General features: G+C 36.9%; 2 protein-coding genes across 2 annotated transcripts; one reads left to right on the plus strand and one right to left on the minus strand.

Annotated features, from left to right (window-relative positions):
- Positions 1 to 4,739: 4,739 nt before the first annotated feature.
- Positions 4,740 to 8,783, minus strand: si:ch211-63o20.7 (Serine/threonine-protein kinase pdik1l-B-like). The gene is made up of 4 exons (XM_042777958.1): positions 8,619 to 8,783; positions 7,394 to 8,076; positions 5,956 to 6,181; positions 4,740 to 5,112 (listed from the first exon to the last, which is right to left on the minus strand). The coding sequence occupies exons 2-4, from the start codon at positions 8,006 to 8,008 to the stop codon at positions 4,880 to 4,882; spliced, it is 1,074 nt and encodes a 357-aa protein (XP_042633892.1). The 5' UTR covers positions 8,009 to 8,076; positions 8,619 to 8,783; the 3' UTR covers positions 4,740 to 4,879.
- A 3,896-nt stretch (positions 8,784 to 12,679) lies between these two features.
- Positions 12,680 to 22,298, plus strand: LOC109104585 (prepronociceptin-like). The gene is made up of 3 exons (XM_042777963.1): positions 12,680 to 13,248; positions 18,627 to 18,805; positions 20,607 to 22,298. The coding sequence occupies exons 2-3, from the start codon at positions 18,683 to 18,685 to the stop codon at positions 21,186 to 21,188; spliced, it is 705 nt and encodes a 234-aa protein (XP_042633897.1). The 5' UTR covers positions 12,680 to 13,248; positions 18,627 to 18,682; the 3' UTR covers positions 21,189 to 22,298.
- The last annotated feature ends 148 nt before the right edge of the window (positions 22,299 to 22,446 follow it).

Consider the following 22,446-nt stretch of genomic DNA (forward strand, 5'->3'; position numbering starts at 1 on the left):
ACTTAGGTGCCCTTGAGCGAGGCATCGAACCCCCAACTGCTCCCCGGGCGCCGCAGCATAAAATGGCTGCCCACTGCTCCGGGTGTGTGTTCACAGTGTGTGTGTGTGTGTTCACTGCTCTGTGTGTGTGCACTTTGGATGGGTTAAATGCAGAGCAAGATTTTGAGTATGGGTCACCATACTGGCTGAATGTCACGTCACTTTTCACCAAGATGTATCATATTCCCTGGAGAAAATCATTTGACATGCAGGACACCGGTTTGTGGTGGTCTTTAAGCAAAATGTATTATTGTTATGTGCAAGATGATTGAAGGTATTCTGTGTGAGTTGTTTTTATTATGAAATCAATGCTTGTTAGAAAGGTACACCATTCTCCTTTGGCCATAGCTCCCATTTTATAGAGTTCTCTCTCCAGTATACTTGCCAATGCATTTACTTCTCTGGGAAAACACTCATTTTTTGTTTTATCACATTATTTTTGGTTTCTACTAACAACATTGGACATAATGGAGGGAAAAAACTGCAGAGGCTCTCAGTTATCCTGTTACGAAAGCACATTTTTCATGTGGATTTGGGAGGGGAAAATAATTTATGCTTGCTGCTTGGCACATTTGATTAATCCACCATTTTTCCTGCTCCGTTAATTTTAAGGATGGAATAATTGCATTTTCATGTTTTCTTGGCTTTGCATGAAAAGTGTTCATCTGGTTATTTTTTTATTGATAATTAAAGATATTTATCCAGGATTTCAGTTATCATCACATGATTGTACATTGTCATAAATCATATGTTGGCAAGAAGGCAAGAGATTTGGATGGAGTTGAATAGACATAATACAGCCATCACTGAACATTCAAAGGAATTAATGGGTAAGAAATCATCAGCGGCAGTCTCCTGTCCAGCTCAGATATGAAAAACTGTCGCCAAAATGATTGAAATTCAATTGCTTCTATTTTTGACAGAATGAAAAGTTCACTGGAACTACTCTGCTGCGTTTCAGTGTCTGTCACCACACTACCAATTTCTGAGAAATGTCGTCTGCCGCGGCGAGAGCTCTCCTCCGCAGGAGACCTCATGATATGTCTGCTGATGGGTTTTTACTGCTTCATTTGACATCGCAATACCAGATTATATCGCTATCTCTGTCTGTGAGTCAAGGTGTCAGGCGAATGATGACCGACCACCCTTAAAAGCTAAGCTCAGTCAGATCACACTTGTAAGAGGTTTGTCATCCGAGAAATGGCTTCCAATAAAGTGCACAATGTTGTTTCGCCACGACGCCACAATAAAGTGAGGATTTAACAATTGTTGATCTCGTAATTTCCCAGCACAGACCCTTAATGGCTTGATAATCTCATGGTTAAAATGATGAACAGTGTGCACTGTGTCATTTTCATCCTACACACCAATCAGCAGCTTTCACTAAATCTCAGGAAGTTTTAACTAGACAATCCCATAAATGATTTAGCCAATTACAATGGCTCATAACAGTCATTATTCCTCTTAACTAAAGTCTTACCAATGCAAAATTAATACTGATGTAGCCAAGATGATGACCTCAGAGAATGAACGAGTGCTGTTTAGATAATGTGCATATTTCACCACTGAGGTCATGATGAGCCATTTCATTTGCAAACCAGCGAAGCGTGTGGAAAAGGGCAAAGCATCTATAGAGATGGAAATGTCACAGATGAGATCCACTTAGAAGGATTCTCAAACGCTTTATGTTATTGCCGGTGAGGCTGTAAGGTTTCGAAACCCTTTAACACTCTTGAAAGTCATTAATATTCAACTTTGGCATTATTATTGGCCTTCAACTCAACACTGCAGTTAACTGCTCTTTGTCTTGATCACGGAGATGAGTTCAAAAAAATAAGCTGATTTACTCTTAAAGAAGGTTTTTCATTATCTAGACCTAAAAATTATTGAACACAAATACTTCAAATCTAGCCAAATATCGTTTGTATCCATCACAAAGAGGGATTTTAATTTCCTGTGGAAGATGGAGCACTTTCCTCAACCAGAAAAGCATTTGAAGCATCCTGTAAAGTAAAAAAAAAAACATCTACAAGACTGGCCGCTAAAGCTGCAGAAATCATGACAGTCCTGTTGGCAGAAAACAGGCGATCCTGAATGATTGATACATGTGCCATTTTTCACAGATACACATTAGGGGAACCAAAATTATTTCACCTCCAATCTAGATGTTGAACAAACTTCAAAGGTTTCAGTCATTTTGACTTTCTATAATTACACTGTCGCTTCAAGGTGGCGATGATTGTGGTGTGACCGTTCTGAATGCTCACTTTCTTGTGTCTTGCTTCTGACAACACAACTATAACTGATTAGGATTGGATATCCTTATAAGCATGAAGGCTGTGACGCAAATTCTACAGATAAAGGAAGTTTTGACTGAGAAAATAAATGTTTTTCCACACAATACTGAATTTCTTCACTTGTTTTATATTGTTCTGTAGTTGACTTCTCAATAAATACATTCAATTACATGTAAATCATTGAAAACAAAAAAATCAAGCAAAAACTGTTATACTGCATGATACTGAAGAATGCAATACGATAATGCTTTAGGTGTGTAAAATCAATTAAAAAATACATTTTTAAAAATTAAAAGAATGCAATACGATAATGATTTTTGTGTGTGGGGTGGATTTATGGATGTGTTTTTAAGTGTTTGATTTATATTGTTTAAATATATGAAAACATTTTAACATCAATGTAAACAAAAAACAAAATAACTATTTAAATACCACCAACTCTTTGCTAAACTTGGTAAATATAAAGTTACATTATTGACCATTTTTAGAAGTATTAAAATTAAAGTCATTCTGTTATTGCATTGTGATATATATATAGCGATTTGTTCATTTGCAATATATATACACCGTGGGTACGGAAAGTATTCAGACCCCCTTAAATTTTTCACTCTTTGTTATATTGCAGCCATTTGCTAAAATCATTTAAGTTCTTTTTTTTCCCCCTCAATGTACACACAGCACCCCATATTGACAGAAAAACACAAACAGAATGTTATTTTTGTATTATTAAATAAAAACAGTATTAAAAAATAAAAAACTGAAATATCACATGGTCCTAAGTATTCAGACCCTTTGCTCAGTATTTAGTAGAAGCACCCTTTTGATCTAATACAGCCATGAGTCTTTTTGGGAAAGATGCAACAAGTTTTTCACACCTGGATTTGGGGATCCTTTGCCATTCCTCCTTGCAGATCCTGTCCAGTTCTGTCAGGTTGGATGGTAAACGTTGGTAGACAGCCATTTTCAGGTCTCTCCAGAGATGCTCAATTGGGTTTAAGTCAGGGCTCTAGCTGGGTAATTCAAGAACAGTCACTGAGTTGTTGTGAAGCCACTCCTGTGTTATTTTAGCTGTGTGCTTAGGGTCATTGTCTTGTTGGAAGGTGAACCTTCAGACCAGTCTGAGGTCCTGAGCACTCTGGAGAAGGTTTTCGTCCAGGATATCCCTGTACTTGGCCGCATTCATCTTTCCCTCGATTGCAACCAGTCGTCCTGTCCCTGCAGCTGAAAGACACCCCCACAGCATGATACTGCCACCACCATGCTTCACTGTTGGGACTGTATTGGACAGGTGATGAGCAGTGCCTGGTTTTCTCCACACATACCACTTAGCTTAGAATTAAGGCCAAAAAGTTCTATCTTGGTCTCATCAGACCGGAGAATCTTATTTTTCTGTGTTTTTAGCAAACTCCATGCAGGCTTTCATGTGTCTTGCACTGAGGAGAGGCTTCCGTCGGGCCACTCTGCCATAAAGCCCCGACTGGTGGAGGGCTGCAGTGATGGTTGACTTTCTACAACTTTCTCCCATCTCCCGACTGCATCTCTGGAGCTCAGCCACAGTGATCTTTGGGTTCTTCTTTACCTCTCTCACCAAGGCTCTTCTCCCCCGATAGCTCAGTTTGGCCGGACGGCCAGCTCTAGGAAGGGTTTTGGTCATCCCAAACGTCTTCCATTTAGGGATTATGGAGGCCACTGTGCTCGTAGGAACCTTAAAAAGAATTTTTTTTGTAACCTTGGCCAGATCTGTGCCTTGCCACAGTTCTGTCTCTGAGCGCTTCAGGCGGTTCCTTTAACCTCATAATTCTCATTTGCTCTGACATGCACTGTGAGCTGTAAGGTCTTATATAGACAGGTGTGTGGCTTTCCTAATCAAGTCCAATCAGTATAATCAAACACCAGCTGGACTCAAATGAAGGTATAGAACAATCTCAAGGATGATCAGAAGAAATGGACAGTACCTGAGTTAAATATATGAGTGTCACAGCAAAGGGTCCGAATACTTAGGACCATGTGATATTTCAGTTTTTCTTTTTTAATAAATCTGCAAAAATGTCAACAATTCTGTGTTTTTCTGTCAATATGGGGTGCTGTGTGTACATTAATGAGGAAAAAAAATGAACTTAAATGATTTTAGCAAATGGCTGCAATATAAAAAAAAAAAGAGTGAAAAATTTAAGGGGGTCTGAATACTTTCCATACCCACTGTGTGTGTGTGTATACTTATATATATTTTATGTGTGTGTATATATATATATATATATATATATATATATATATATATATATATATATATGTATATATATATATATATATATAGTGTGCAGCCCTATAAACTAATTGTATTTAAATGATTGTACAATTCATAAAGTATATGGTAACAGACACAACACTCAATAAAAACTCAAGGCAAATAACAAACCTATTTACTTTTAAAACCTGATTTCCAACTAGACGAACAGTATCCCTGTTTGATAACTTTTTTTGGCTTCATCTTCAAGTTTTTCAGTGTATAAATGAGACTGGTTGTTAGAATGCAGCTCCTGAGATCAGTGCACCTCTATGGTACGCCGAACCCTCTTCTCCAGCTGGTCTGCTGTGGGCCGGGCATCAGGATCAGAATCTAGCATGTCCATCAGCAGCTCGCACATAGCTGGGTTTAGAGGCGGCGGCAGTGGCGGAGCACGTCTTGCCCTCATAGGGATGATTAACTGCAGGTCGGGATTCTGACAGAGTGCCTCACCTAACGGGATGAGCCAGCGGCCTCGCATTACATATGCACCTAGAACAGCACAGAACAAACAGGAAACAGATGTTATGCTTAATCAATTTTCAAGCATTTTGTGAAACAGGTCCTTTATTCATTTCTGTCTGAGGAGTTTCCTTTGATCTCCCAAATGGTGCATTTGAATTTGCACTATTCATTATAGTTCAACAACACTCAAAAGCAGCAATAAAAACAATCCAATGCATTTCTTCAAAGCACATGCCTAGCACAAACTCATTATTATTCACAAAACTACAAGGAGGTTAATGGGTGGAAGGATGTTAATTGCCCTTATATAAATAAGCTGCATCATTTGACCATTTTGTACGCCTGCTAGCAGCACAGAAAGTCGCTGGGTTCGAGTAATTACTGAGGACTGTCCGAATAGCTTATGCACTCCATCTAAAACCTGCGTCCTCAGACCACTTTAGTTTATCTCAGCTATTATGCATTAAGATAATGGGCTACTATGTCAAGCGCTCAACAACAAAGCTTTCACAGTGATCTAAAGTGGTCTGGATGAGGCAACCAGTCAGATGAGTAACCGAAATAGCCACCTACCTGCCAATGCTAGTGAAGTGAGGCTCAGAAAAATGTAAGAATTTCTATCCCTCTTCCTAATTTTATTCCTATTTCTGTGTAGGTAGGTAAGTAGCTATGACAATCACAAGACGGTTTTATATTAATCGTCAGACCCATCATCAGACCTCATTTAATGCTTATACAAGTTCCTATTTCATTTTAATTATAACAATACATGCATCGTGGATCTAGATTGATTAAATAACAAAGACTACAATATTAAAAACATTAAATAAGTAGTGCTAAATGAGCCAAAGTATTCCCTCCTCAACTAACCCAGTTGTTCTTGATTGGTGCCATCCTCTAGAAAAGTGATTCTCTCCAGCACGGCCCAAAAAAGCACACCCAGAGAGAAGATGTCAGCCTGGGCTGTATAACTACGACCTGCCCAAACTTCTGGAGCCATATAGAAGTCTGAGCCGCAGGTAGAGGAAAGAGCCAGTCTACTTGGGACAACATCTGTAGGATTGTCCACCATCTTACTGAGGCCAAAGTCTGCTACCTGTAAGACATGAGGTGGAAGTTAACGTGTTTATAACTAGAACCATCTTTCACATCATAATTGTTTCATTTATACATTTGTACTAATTTAATAACCTTTAAAATGATTTAGAATAATCCAATTTATTTAGAAGAATATTTGATTAATAAAATATTTAAATAATAGAACATTTAAAAATAAGATATGTAAAATAATTATGTTTACAAAACCATTTATATCCATTCAAATCATTTCTTAATCACTGCATAGGACAGTTTCACTGAATGAGGCACTCCGTGCCTCAGGCCATATACATTTGTTAAAATCTAGTCTAATGTTATTGACAAAACTTTTTTTTTTTCACTGTATTAAAGCCCCAGATATCCTTGCATTGGAAAATTTTGGAAAATACAAAATCACTTTTAACAACTATTGATAACTCTAATTCTGGATAGGCCCAGGGCAACTTATCTACTATCCACTTTGTGTGATGCCTAATATTTGACTGGTAGACATTTAGAGCACAATGGATCTGTCGCTTCAAAGCACACTACATTGATTGTCTCTACATGCAATGAAACGTAAAAACTCATTATTTGAAACTTTAGAAGAATGGATTTTAAGACAATCCACTTCAAACTTTATCTGTAAGGTGACTGTTTTCTAGTCTGTGTATTGATTAACAGAATAGGCTCAAAAGGTTCATGCACACTGTGTGATCATACAAAAAAGTTATTTTTGTGGGAAGGGGGAACATGATTAATGATCTGGGGAGAAAAAAAAAACACCAGCAATAATCCCAATGCATTTTCTTATCATCCTTCCATCTTATAAAATGTGCTCTGGGCACTCTAAACCGTGAATTGTGTTTAATGTTGTAGGCCAATACCAAATCCTTTGTCTGTCATGCAAATACAAGTTCAAAAGTACTTTCGTAATCCTTTGTTATTTATCACAGCCAAGTATTTCACAGCCAATTTCCATCCCTCTGGACTAATAAAAATTAAATAAAAACGGAAAGGGGGAGAAGAAAGACAATGTGGCTCTATAAGCAGTATAGACCATTTCAAAAGCAACATGAAAGCTTGTAAAAATGCAAATCGGGCTCATGACAACTGCACTTAGTTTGACTCTGAATACTCCACTTTCTTAGAAGTACATGCTTGTAACACTGCAGTGAAAAAATAATCTTTTGTAATAAAAATATATATTTAGATTGCATCCTTTTTGTACCTTCATGACCGGTCCTGTTTTTGTAAGACAGACAAGAACATTATCTGGCTTTATATCACGGTGCACTATTCCATATCCATGCAAGAATGCAATGGCACTGCCGAGTTGCTGAACTACTGCATAGTTGCACTCAGCATCCGGCGGCCTGGATAGGATGTACTGGCTCAAATCCCCTCCTTCACAGTACTCCATCACCAACCAAAGGGCAAAGCAGCGCCTGGGAGCCTCCTCTGTGGACATCAGCCTCCTCTTTGACCTGGAGGGATTCCTCAATTGGGTTTTTGAGTCTTTGTCCACCACTCTCCCTTTGAGAGCACTCTCCACCAAATCCAAAGGCAGCCTCCCTGATCTCAGGGGCTGCAGTGTTCTAGGTCCAGTCTGTAAGAGGCAGTTGTATAGAGCGATGACATTGGGGTGGTTTCGTGCTGTGATTCTCATAGCCCAGAGTTCCTGCAGGTAGAGCTCTATACTCTCTGGGTTACAACATGGTAGACGTTTAATGGCCACTGTGTCGCCCCTCTCGCCCCACCAGCCAGTCTCTGTTACACGTCCCTTGAAGACCACTCCATAGCTGCCTCGTCCCACTTCCTGCTGCAAAGTGTAGATATCATCCATCCTAGCAGCCTTTTTTGTTCACTGTGTCAAATGCGAGATTCACTGCTGTTCTCAGGTGTTGAGTGCTTCTGATATTACAAGCAAAGTAAAATAAAATTAGTTACAATAATTACAAAAAGTAAACAAATTTGATTTGACCATATATAAATATGTATGTGTGTGTGAGTGAGTGTGTGTGTGTGACAATAATTACAAAAAGTAAACAAATTTGATTTGACCATATACATATATATGCATATATGTAACTACACACACACACACACACACACACACACACACACATACACACACATAATATATATATATATACACATACATACATACATACATTATACAAATACATATACATACATATATACATATATATACACATATATACATACACACACATACACATACATACACATACATACACACATAATTGTTTAAGTAGTGGACAACACAGTTAGTGTTTACAATTCTTATTAATAATTCAGGATTACATTACTTTTCTTATTATACAAATATGAATCTTAATTTACAATAACAGACAGATAGATACAATCAAATTATTAAGCATTTCCACAATCCTGTTGCTTTTTGTCAGTAACGTAAATCTTAATAAACTTACCCATGAAATCGCTGCAAACGGGAAATGTCGTTACTTAAAAGTCTTCTTTTTTTTATCCAAGTATAATTAATATATAAACGCATCAACAGCGTACGATCTCAAAACACTCACAATACAACTTTAACGCAAGCAGCATTTCCGTAATAACACTTCCGTATTTTTTCAGATCTTCGCGCGTCTTGTGCTGTTCTGCGTTTCTATTGGTCAATACCTTTGCAGATGACCGCGGTCACCAATAAGATACGAGAACGTCACAACACCTATTCAAAAGTGACCAGTGAAATGCTACCAACTCTTTTCAGCGAGTCTCCTGTGTTTTTAAAAGGAGTAACTAGTTTTTGAAAACGTACTTAATAAAAACGTAATTAATAGTTATACTTATGTAACATTATGTTTACGACATAATGTTTGGTTTGTTACGCAACGTTAGGTTGGTTTGGTTAGGTTAATCATTACATCACGACTGCGACTAATAGAATTATGAGATAAAAACTTAAGTTACACTAATGTGCTTAAAACCCAGTTGAAAAATATATTGGTGAACTCAGTTTTCCAAACTTAAGATTCAGCATAATCAATCAGTTTTCCAAACTTAAGATTCAGCATAATCAAATGTTTTTAAATAGATGTAAACAAAAAAACCGCTTACTTTCAGACAAGACAGCTATGTAATGAAGGTAGGTAGATTTAACTAAATGGTTGGACTGTGTACTCAGAATAGTTTACTTAAAAATCGCGTTGGGGCAAGTTGTCATCTATGTTTTTAAATGTTGTACATTTATACAATTTGTTAGTCAAAACGATTACTTGACATTTCACTACATTTCCTTTTACATTGTTGCTTTTTAGATTTACCTAAAAACTCTGTAATATGCAGGTTCCATTGTGACAACTTACCCCACACTGGGTATATTGTGACAAAAGGTAGAAGCTTTGAAGCTGTTTTTAACAACTAGACCCTGGTCTCCCGTATATACCGTGTTAGAATAAAGGATAATCCAACTTTAAAAGCGGGATTAAACTGTTATATTGTAGCAGTTTTAGGTTAAAAGCATTAAAATCCCCCATAAGAATCTAAGTCTATTCCAACTTTTAAAATGTGATAAAACCATTGACACAAGGTGGTCCTTTAATGCCTGCCTAAAGATACCTAAATGTCAGACACCGATAAGTAAACCTCCGTGATAACCCAAGAACATCCCCTGACTGTCTGACCAGGCTGTCACTCCCACGTTCTCACATTACATAAAATATTCAACCAATTATTTTCTTCTTATTTTATTTCTCTGCTAACTATAGCAGCCCCTATGCCTTACCAGTAACCAAAGAATTTCTCATTCAGTGTCATGAGATAAATTCCAACTCAGTTTTTGTGTGCTAAGTTTCCTAGTCCTTTCAGAACTAGTTCATTTTGTCTTAAAGGGGTCATATGATGTCCTTTCTCTTTGGAGTGTTACAAGCTCTTGGTGCATAAAGAAGATCTGTAAAGTTGCAAAGACTAAAGTCTCAAATCCAAAGAAATAATCTTTATCAAAGTTAAGACTCTGCCACGCCCCCCTGAAACAGCTCATTCAAACATGCCCCCACATGTCTACGTCACTATGTGGAAATATTTGCGTAATGCCACCCAAATGTCCACGCGAAAAAGGAAGGCGTGGTTTCAGTAACCGCAGTTAGCGTTGAAGCAGTCATGTCAGGGAGATGCTGTGTGTATCTAGGCGAAAGCAAAAGCACTTTATTTGGCCTTCTGAAAGTAGATGCATTAAGTAGCTTTAAGATTACTTACAACAGAACAGCAACGCATTTTATGGACGAAAATTTTGTGAACCTAGCAGAGGAGGTAATTTAGACTTTGCTACGACAATTTGGTGCTTCTGAATCAGCTACTGTAGTTATGTTTTGTTATTAAAGTATTTGCTATTTACTCTTCAAATGCGGAGTTTTGCGCGTCATATGTGTGCGTGTTTGTGTGTGTGTGAGAGAGAGAGAAAGACAGGGTCACACAGTGGAGTCAGCTGTCTAAACTGTCCGTGGCTTGTGTACTGCAAACACATACGAGCTTCACTATTGTGTCTGTCACGCGACTCTGTTCCCCTTTCGGGCTTGAACTGATGGTAAAACTAAGGACATTATTAACTGTCTTTACATTTATTTTGAAAGATGAAGCTCGCGATTATGGAAAGGGGCATTACATTTCCGAGGAGTGCTTGCATTTTTCAGCCAATCACAATGTACTGGGTCAGTTGGCCAATCAGAGCAGACTTCGCTTGTCAGAAGGAGGGACTTTGTAGAAAACGATGAGTTTGAGAGAAGCGGGGCATAGAGGACCTACAATAATGTACAGTATTTGAAAAATAATGTGTTTTTTGAGCATTAAAGCGTCAACATATTATGTTACACCAAATACACAAAATAATGATCTTTAAAAAAGTATCATATGACCCCTTTAAGTTGTTCAGATAAATGTTTAATATGTGAAAAATATATATATATTTTTTCCCGCGTTGATTGACATCAACATCCTCCAACATTGGATCTCTCTCATCCACAGGCTTTGTATTTCTCTTCTCTTTTTTATATCGAGTCATGTCTTTGGGATATTCAGCTTAAATCAATTAAGTGTCTAGTATTAATAGTCATTGGAAATTATTGCCAAGGGCTTCCCATAAAACATAGTGGTGTCTCCCACAGGGATGTGGACATGCCTCAGTGCTCTTCATCGCCTCATATAACAATAAAACTTTGCCCTAGAATGATGAAGGGGATGAAACAACATTGACCAGAGAGGCCCCCAATCATTCTGCATCACCGAGGTGAATAAGCCCACTCGTATAATTGCATATCTTGCGTAGAACTGACTTCAATTTTACTCTGAGGTGGTATCTCACCGCAATGGATTCAGCTGCTGGTTCTGTGATTCACCCACTGCTGTAATATGATGTGGCACAGAATCTGATGAGTTCCTTTGTAGCGGCGTGGTGCATTTCTGTTTGTTTGTGTATAATATCTAATTCCAGACTTACTGCATGGAACAGTATGCAAATGCATTGGAAAGGGACTCAGGTGATGGGTTATTTTGTTAGTTATCAAAGACTGAATATTGGATGCATCACATTAATGATTGAGATGCTTATTGGTTAATTTCCTCAGTGGCACAAATCCATGACACATGCTTTTTTTAATCACTATGTGCATTTAGAGATTAATTACAAATCAGGATTTGTGTTTATTTTTGCATCTAATCCATGTTATTTAACAGCCTCTGAAATGACATGGTTAGGGAGATCAAAGCAAGCTATTGTAACTTAATGGGTGCTCTTATTCAGACCTATATTAGCTACTGGTCGTACCCAAATGAGTTTATTTTTCAACAGGCTTTTCCTAATTCTGAACCACTTATAATTATGTATGCCCATTCAATGTAATTATCAGCTAGAACACAATGTTACAGTATTTCAATTTTCCTCTGCTTTGGCGTTTTTTTGTTTGTTTTTTGATTGCTTGCATACTTATATATTCTTATTGTATAAGACTCCAGCATCTCTGCTAAGATCAGGTCCAAGCTTGTGAAAAATATATATATGTGAGTTATGCTAGTTTGGTCCTGTTCTACCTCGAACCTGAAAGTAGCAAATTGATTTAAATTCCAATTCGAATTTGAATGTAAGCAAGTAAAATAAGATAGAAATTTTAAATGTCATCTACTGAAATTAGTCATATATATTTCATCATATTTAATAAATGAAATAAATTTCGTAATTAACTTTTTATTTCATTCATACTTACAATTCAGCTTCATGTGGGGTGTTGCAATTCTATTCAATTCCAATTCAAATTGCAACTCATACTGAGAAGGAACCAACTGAGTGTGTTTTAAGGCTGAAATATGACCTCAGTTTGACCTAAAAACAAGCATATTTCATTTAAATACTGCATGAAAGCAAGTTATTTGTATAGTTATGATTCACTATTGAACTCTTTTCAGCATTAGTTTCCTAAATTACAAGTAAGTGTTCACTTCATATTCTTGTTGGCACAATCCTGTCTTTCCTTTGCAGTGAATGTGAGGTCCTACGTCCACTGAGACTTCTTGTTGCCTCTGGGAGATTTTGTTTTTCTCCTGTATGCACCGCTCAACTGTAAATTGCATTTCGGGCTTAATTTGCAATTTGCACTCCCAAGTCAGTGCTTAGCTTGTTAAAGGCATGTTATCTTTCTGATCATCGGTTAATTGATGGGAACCATGTTTTGGACATATACAGTCAATATGCCATTGGATAAAACCAATGAATTTTTAGTCCATTACAAATTGAATGATGTGTATTTTTAGTCCAGGTCATATCTTCTGGGGTGTGGAAAGAGGTGACGTTGGTAGTGTCTTGTACGTCAGCCTTGACTAAGGGTTTTATGGCTGTCCAGGTTGTGCGTAATACCATGCCTTGGTGTAGCCCCATCCACGGACACTGGGGGGGCTGAACCAGAGGAAGGGGTGTGCCGTTATAAGAGGGGAGAGAAAGGGAGCAGGCAAGCAGTTGAACAAACCTAGAAGCTGAAGATTGGACATAAACCACACACCTCAAGACTGAAAGTGAGAGAGAGACTGAGAACAACCCATTATCGCAGACGGCAGGTAAAACAAGGTGTCATGGTGATACCTCTTTTCTATTTTTGTATTAATTCTAATTCCACTGTGAAAGAATGCAGATTATAATTGATTTATTGGGTCATTTGTTTGTTGTTGTAGGTTTTTTTTTTTTTTTTTTTTTTTTTTTTTACCTGGCGTGACAAGTATTTTGTGATTACTCACTTTTTTGCTCATCTATTAATACTAATATTTGTTTAAGCAAAAATGACTGCAGTTGCCATCACAGTCATTGTTTTTCTCATAGCAGTGCGATTAGGCTAATATTAATGTGACGAGGTCCCTGGATGACGTTCTAATGATTAGTGCTGCTCTACAAATAATCTTTTTTCCATTACTCATAGCTTTTCCACATTAATCATCATTCATTTTTTGCTTCTAAAGTTTTATGTTTTTTTTTTGTTTGCAAACATCTGTCTTTATTATTATTATTATTATTATTATTATTAATATTTTCTTGTTAAGCTACTTTTTCAAATGAATTGTTTCTGTGTAAGAATAGAAATGATTTTTTTCTGGATTATGTTTGTTTTGGAGGTGTAGTGTAACAGACTCTCTCTCTGCATGTAATACTCTACACAACAGTAATAAATGTATTTCATTCAAAGCTTTTGATTTGATTTGAAGTCACTGATGAGGGAAACAGCTATTTTGTCTCTTCATTTACTACTAATATTTTTTGCAGCTGTAATTAAACTAAATGTAACACAATGTGTCCACTGAGACCCTTTAATCAACTAGCAGAGCATTTTGCGCAAAATGTTCATTCCAAAATTTCATGTTATTACAGCCTGCACAGAATAGCAACAAGTGCACTTATCATTTATGAGTGTTTCCTGCTTCTATATAAGACAACAATTATTTTACATTAGTAAATAACATGATCAATAATAAAAAGACAGTGTATAATATACTATATATTTATATGTTGGATGGTTTAATCATTTACCCATAATCCAAGTATTTTTTTTCATAAAGGCAAGGCACAAATATTAACTTATAATATATTAACCTATCAGTATATTGATTTTATTTAATTAAATTGTATTTATTGTTAATTATGGTTTATTAAGTATATTTTGTGTTACATAATATATCATATATATAACAATATAAAAAAGAATGATCAAATCATATTTAAATTATGTAAATTAATATATATATCAAGCTAAAGCTGAATTTCAGATTTTTTCATTTTTCCCCAAATTAAGGAGAATAATAATTACACACACACACACACACACACACACACACACACACACACACACACATATATATATATATATATATATGTGTGTGTGTGTGTGTGTGTGTGTGTGTGTGTGTGTATTATATATATATAATTTTATATTTAACTTTATTGAATTTCATTATTTACATATTCTGTATGAAGCACTTCATACTCTGCAAGGAGGAATCAAATCTCCTGCAAAATGTCTTGATGCATTCATACATGAAAATTTACACATATATTTTAAATCAATTTATGAAAAATTTAAATAGGTCTTTGATTTTGCTTGCATCTTTCGACTAAGGCAAAGTCAAGACATATACCACATCTAACTAAATCTTCCAAATTACACATATTATGCATGCCATATTAAATTCATGCAACAATCCTCTATGAATTAAAAAATGAAAGCTGCTTGTCCAGTTTAGTGTAATTATTTAAAAACTTTGCACTGCATTAGAGAGATAGTTTTCCTCAAATTAATTACCTGAGTCGTGTAAATTGATTTTTTACCTCAAAATCCATTAGAGCAGAAGTGTTGCAAGCTTAATTATGTACATCTATCAGAGTTGTGTTCTTTTACACGGGCAAGAGAAAATCTATTAAATCAATTAATGCTCTCAATGGATTTCCAGAAGCTGACAAGATTTAAGCTTGAGCAACATATTCAATATTAATTGCAATGAAAAAAAAAAAAAAACAATTGTACAGAATCGAGAATCACTCGGATAGAACCAGTATAAGGTCAAAGCTGCCATGTGTTCACTTTTCAGACTGTATGTAATTATGCATAATTGTGACACTTGATTGTATTTTATTCCATCCTCATGATCTCAGCTGCTCCTGAACTTGGACTATATATACAGTGTCATAGTATCTCTATCATATTATAGTTTTCCTGAATACTGCTTAGTTCCTACATTCTTATACTGTGGATTATATGCCATGCATAGAAACTTCATACTACACCTCTGTAGCTCATTGCGAGCATCATTATTCAAATACAACTTTTCTGAAGCCTGTGACATTTTGATTTGGAAATTGCAAACCCTGTGAAGAAATTGTGATTTTCCATGAGACAAACCGTCTAATATATGCATCTGGCTATTTACTTTCACCACTGCTTTTGATTTAAATGATGGTGACAGTGGCATTTATTGCATTTTGTCCTCGCAATCGAAATATCATGCCGATAGTCCTTCAAAAATAAAGAAAGAAAGAAACTTTTCACTCCCTCCCTCCATCTTTTTATGGTAAATTCTCTGTTCATTGTCATGGCCACGGGGAGGATAATGCAATGATTGCTGCTGTTCTGCCAGTGAAGAGGCAGTGTGTGTGGAGGGGACCATGATCATCTGCAACGGGACTGCAGACTCTGAGCCCTCTGGCAATCATTGTGCTCTCAATTAAAGTAACCATGCGAATCCCCCATTCCTCAATGGAAATGATTATGACAATGAACAGAGCCTAGATTATTTTGATACAATGCTATTACGAAGGGCCAAAAAAAATTGCTAGATATAGCAAACAGGTGAGCTATCATTTACTGAGTAATAAATCCGAGATGAAGTGCCTTCACATTCAGCAGATGATATGAATGTGGATGAGAAAGAGGTCATGTTCCTCTTTCCATCTGCTGTGGAACAAACAAACAAAAGTAATTGTTATATGCTCATTCTTGACATGTCATGACACAGTTGACCAACAAAAATGATAATGGGAAAAGCACAAAACAGAAAGCAGAAGAAAAGCAGACATGATTTTCCAGAATCTGGTGGTGACTCAGTTCAAGCATTTGTGTTTCAGCCACAGCGCGGGAACAGAATGAGAATGGGGTTTGGTGTTTACTGTGGAGGTGATACGATCAGGTGGCTGTAGGAGAGGGCGAGCAGACCGGTCAAATCAGATTAGTCGCATTCCCTTAGATTAGTCAAAGACTGCGGACAGATCATCTCCTCTGTGAGCATTACACTAGGACTCACAGACATTCACATTGCAGCTTGATATTCAACTAAAAATTAGTAGTTTATTTGTAGAACTACGGGTAAAGAGTAGCTTCAACACTGCTTCAACATGAAAATTTTATCATCATTTACTCACCCTCATGTTGTCCCAATTTTTTTGTCCATAGAACGAAAGTCACCAAAACAACACTGGATCCCGCTAACTTTCATTGTTTGGACAAAAAACACCCAAGACAGAAAGTCATAGGGTTTGGAACAACATGTATCATATATCATTTAATAAGTTTTGAAGGACATATATCCTTACGCCTTCTATGAAATTAGGGCAACAAGTACCTTATAAGTCAAACAGGACACATCTGTCTCTCTGCTAAATAATACAGACACAGTATTAATATTGCAGATGACGGTTGCTGAGGTTGATGCTTTTACACTTTCCCTCCAGCTGTTTTCATGTTTTCCATTATCTCCAACAAATAAGAGATTGTAGGAGGGGATGATCATAAAAAAGTACCATCAAATCACTCAGCAAATTGAACTGTATTAATGATGCAAGGGATTTAATTGGTTGGAAAACTTTTTTTGTGTCGAGCCTTTTGGTAGTCCTTCCCTTAGAGTGCTCTGGATACCCATGTCCACATGAGGGGCTATAATTATACATGCTCTTTGCTCACTGTGCAGAGACATCTCAAGATGCTTTTATTGTCAACTTTTCATCACTGCTCTGGAGTTCACCGAAAGATTTTTTTGGCTTTCATCAAAAAAAGCTTTTAGAGATGAGCGTAGTACATGTGTGCGCTTCTCTCCTAATGCGGTCGTGACTAATGTGTGCTGGCGCAGTGCGTGAGTCAGAGTTTGATGGGAACTGCATTCCCGCTCTTTCTCTCCCGCACTCATTTCCTTCTCATTATGCCACACATGCTAATTCAGACATCAATTAGGGCCTATGATGAGTTTCCTTAATGAACTTTATGATGTGTGAGGGAAAAAAAAAACAGATGGTGGCCTGCAAATTTTGACATGTTTCAGTGGTGACAGTATTGGTGGTGATCCACATCATTGCGTTATATTTCATGTGTGAATGTTTCAAATATGTTTGATTCACTTTGAGGGCCCTGTCTTCATTGTGATTGTCATGAGGTGACCTTATCAGGGATATATGTTTGGCTTTAAGGAAAACTGGACCCATTTTTGGGTTTATCTTTAAAATGCCTGATTATCAGTCCCAATATCTGGGATTAGCAGGAATTTGTTTAGCTGATTGACAAGGGTGGAAAAAGGTGTTTCAAGAGCTGATTAGCTACAGGTCAGACTGACAAATATGCAAACCCAAACCTGTGAACATCCTTGTGAAATGTATTAAATGTAAAATGTACAAGATTTGCTTGGTAATACTTCATAATTGCTTTTATTAAGAGTATTATTCCATTAGATCACAGATCATTACCAAATGTTAATTCAAACATGTAGCAGTGGGCAGCCAATGCTGCGGCGCCTGGGGAGCAGTTGGGGGTTTGGTGCCTTGCTCAAGGGTCTCACCTCAGTCGTGGTATTGAGGAGAGAGCACTGGATATTCACTTCCCCCAACTACAATCCCTGCTGGTACCGAGACTCAAACCAGCAACCTTTGGGTTACAAGCCCAACTCTTTAACCATCAGTCCACAACTGCCCCTTATTACAGTCTTCAGTGTGAAATTATCCTTCAGAAATTCAAATCAAAGTAATATTTTTTTTTTAAAAAACTGCCCCCAAACTTACATATAGTGAGATATGTTAAAATGTAAGAATCATCTCTACGGAGTCCCTGAAGTATTTTCCCCTGGCTGCAAACCCTGGTACTGGAGCTGTAAAATGAGCGTAAGAACTAAGCAAGATGAAGCCAAGGGGCAAATCTGAATCAAATTAGAATCCCTGATGTAGCTAAGTGACTTGATAAATGACATATTCCATTAGACTTTTAGGAGTTTCTGAATATATCTTGGAACCACTTAAAATTTGCTATGTTACTTTATGAAACTAACCACTATAAACTTCTTAGAGCATCTGTAACAAAACATTTAGTTATTCTCCCCCTGATATACAGCAAAATGTTAATGTAATAAACTGTAAACTGAAGAATGATTACAAGTGAAACATCTTAACCTTTCTACTCTTCTCTTTCCTTCGTTAGATATCCCATTGGTTACTTTAAGTTCCTGCTTCAGTTGTTTGGAGTGTGAAGAAGTCATGAAGACCCTATTTTGGACCCTGCTGCTCTTATGCTTGTGCACCCCAGGTCACAGCGACTGCCAAGGGGACTGTTTAACCTGTGGACTCATCCTACCTAAAAACCAAGCTTTTAATACATTGGTAAGTGCCACGTCTAACTAATATAAAAGTACAAACTCCATATTAATTCTCATGGCTTTGAATCGAAATGCTCCGCAAGCTCATATGAATTTGGTACAGTATTTTTAATAAATCCAAGATGTCTGTAAGATATCTTACAGCAGGAGTGGATGAGAAAACTGTGATACAAATTAACTTTGTTAAAAGTTGGTCTCTGTCACGATAGTGGGTATAATCAAGTTGCTAATGACTGTTCAGACCAAACAGCTGTGACTGGGGTGATTGGGGTAATGTCTGCCCATAATTGGCTGCTGTGGTGCCGTCAGCTGCTGATGTTGTGGGTAGGAGTGATTGACACTTGGTGGAGGCGCTCTTGCCACAGCCAGATGGGTCCCTGTGGGCATGCTTTTGCTCTATGACACCACAACGGTGCCAGACTTTAAAATTTCATCAACAGATTAATACATAGACTTATGAAGAGTGTATTCACACTCACATACGATCCCTTAGTGTGAAGAACATCTAAAAATCTATAAAGAAAAAAAAAATCTAAAGAAACTTTTTTCCACTATAAAGAACTTTTTGTGTAATGGATAGGTTCCATGGATGTTTAAAGTTCTTAATGGTAAAGGAACCTTTATTTTTAAAAGTGTGTGTGTGTGTTTTTTTTTTTTTTTTTTTTTTTTTTTGTTCCGAAACACATGTAAATCTGTATTTCATAACTGTCCCCATATATCTTCTGTCTGAATGTTTTTCATTTTCCATCAACATTTAATTCACAGTGGCCTATTACTTTTCATGCATTCATCTTCTAGTCTCGCTTCACTGTTTTAAGCCGCTACACCATTTTTTATTTTATTCCTATAAATGGGAGATAATAAAAAAAATGTATGGCTCACTTGCTACATAACCGTCCTTAAAAAGGGCATCACATGAACATTTTGTGAAAAGAACCTGAATTTGTCTACAGCTGAGCATTACTGATCACATAGAAAATGCGGATTTTTATCCTATTCTAGTCACTCAATTATCATATCATTTCTTGCACCAATGCCACATATCATTTCACATCTCATTGCACTGGTAAGACCGTTTGCACGCAGCATTGTGCCGCAAGGAATTTTTTATACTTAGTAAGGGCAAATTCAAATCATTAATAAATGATAAATCTCCAACAAAGGAAAAAAATTATCCTCTTTTTGAATGGGAAATTTTCTTCTATCCATTTTTATAAAGAAAAGATTAAACAAGAAAACTAATTAAAACATAAATAAAACATACCAAAACAGGAATAAAGACATATGATATAATTTTACAAAAGATTTCCTTTTCAAATAAATTCTGTTCTGTCATTTGAACTTTATCAAATAATCCTGAAAAAATTGTTTTCCACAAAAATATTAAGCAGCACAACTGTTTTCAACATTGATAATGATAAGAAATGTTTCTTAAGCACCAAATCAGAATATTAGCATGGATCATCAGACACTGAAGACTGGAGTAATGGCTGCTAAAAATTCAGCTTTGCCATCACAGGAATAAATTACATTTTAAAATATATTAAAAAGAAAAACAGTTATTTGAAATTGTAATAATATTTCACAATATTACTCTTTTTACTGTATTATTGATTTATATATATATATATATATATATATATAGAGAGAGATATATAGAGAGTGTGTGTGTGAGAGAGAGAGAGAGGAATATAAATGTTGTTGTTGTTTTTTTTGTGAGTGTTTTTTGTAGTTTTTTATATATTTTTGTATTTTTTTTTTTGTGATTTTTTATATTATAAATATTTTGTCATGCTGTTTTGCAGGTATGTATCCTGGAATGTGAATCACGGGCAACTCCTGCATTGACCTGGGATTTGTGTTACCAAGCAGTGGGTCTGAAACACCTTTCACCGCTGTTACAGGAGGAGGAAACATCAAAGCGCTCTGATGGTGATGAAGCGGAGCCTCTGGCCACAGTGAGCATAGAAAATGACAATGGTGTTGAGTATATTGAAGCTTTGGAGCGGTTTCGACATGCCGCGCAAGCACTCCGCAGCCAGCAGCCTTCAGAGGAGGAGGAGAAACTCGAAATTTCATATGACCCAGACCTTGACCCGAGGACAGAGGAGGGCCAGGATGACATAGGAGAAGAGAAGAGCGGTGAAGCAGCCGTAAGCATATCCAAGCGATTTGGAGGCTTTATGAAAGGTCGTCACGGTTTCCGGAAGTTGGTGAGCTCCGGAAGGCCTTTGCAGAAACGCTACGGTGGCTTCATAGGGATAAGGAAATCTGCCCGCAAGTGGAACAACCAGAAGCGTGTGAGTCAGCTACTGAGGCAGTACCTGAGCTTGACGGGTCGCTCAGGGCGTTCAGGTCTCACCAGCAACCTCTCCAACAGAATCTGAAGACGGAATGAAGTTTAGTTGGGCTTATAGTAGAGGCCTTGGTCTTTTCACTTACCTCAACTCAACTGCTCATCAGCCATCAGTAACTGTCAACGTCTATCATGCACCACAGCCCGAACTAGATAAATCTGTGTTTAATCAAAGAAGAGAAATATTTTGTATAGCATTGGTTTTTATCATTGACATTTCCATGGTGCTGTTCCTGAATATAAAAACACCTCGATCAAGTCGTTAGGACAAATGTTGCTGATGAGAACTGATTGTTCATTTCAGAATCAAAACAGCTACGATTAACCTTGAAGCATTGTAAAAAATAAATAAATAAATACTAATAATAATAAAAGCAGTGAAACTTGAACTGAGCACGTGAATCAGTTACAAATGAGAGCAGTGGGTTGTAGTGGAGTATGGGGTTTTCTTGTCCTGTTTGGTTTTTACTGAGAGAAAAGCACTTTATATTTTAACCTTGCACACTGACTTGTGCTACAATTGGTTGTTTAGCACACATCCTTGATATATAGAACTGTCTTAAAAATTACTAGAGCAATCACACGAGTTCTCAAAAATCAATTGGTGATTAAATGTAGTACAATACTGAAAGAACGATATTCTATAGGGGCTGTTTGACGTTTTTTAGAACAATGCTGCCCCCTAGAGCTTACACTCCGTATTTTTGAGGAATACCACGCATAAAATACTTGCAATTATTATTGAAAAAAATTAAAAATGACAACTTTAGGCTTTGTAAACAAAACCGCGGCCCGCGCATGTTAGCCAGTTAGAATACGTGGGGCGGTCCTCTGCCAATGATGTGAGTTTGGGGGCGGGATTACCAGTTTGTCCTAACAATAAAAGATGTCGATCAGTATATGTTTAAAAACTATTCAGTCATTATTTTTGCAAATCAGTTTGGTGCTGCAGAAATGCGCCTTTAATTGTTTGGTTTCACCTGATGATAGTGGCTTTTCTGCTTAGCATGTGTTCCAGCTCCCGGCATTTGTTTGTGCATGAACATATCCAACTGAGATCATCTTAGTGCTTGACAGACTCTTCCTCACATAGTCAGAATGGGTTTTGAAAACTGACACCCCACAAGTAAAGAAAGAACTAGCAAACAGTCTTTCGATGTACTTTACAGTATTCTGCATATAAATGTGTGGCTTTTTGAATTTTTTTAATTTAAAAAAATACATTCTGTAATCATTTTTGGAAAATTTATTGTTTTTTTTTTCTTTTAATCCTTTCCTCTTGTACAATA

The sequence above is a fragment of the Cyprinus carpio genome, chromosome A20 (assembly GCF_018340385.1).
Source record: "Cyprinus carpio isolate SPL01 chromosome A20, ASM1834038v1, whole genome shotgun sequence".
Classification (NCBI taxonomy): domain Eukaryota; kingdom Metazoa; phylum Chordata; class Actinopteri; order Cypriniformes; family Cyprinidae; genus Cyprinus; species Cyprinus carpio.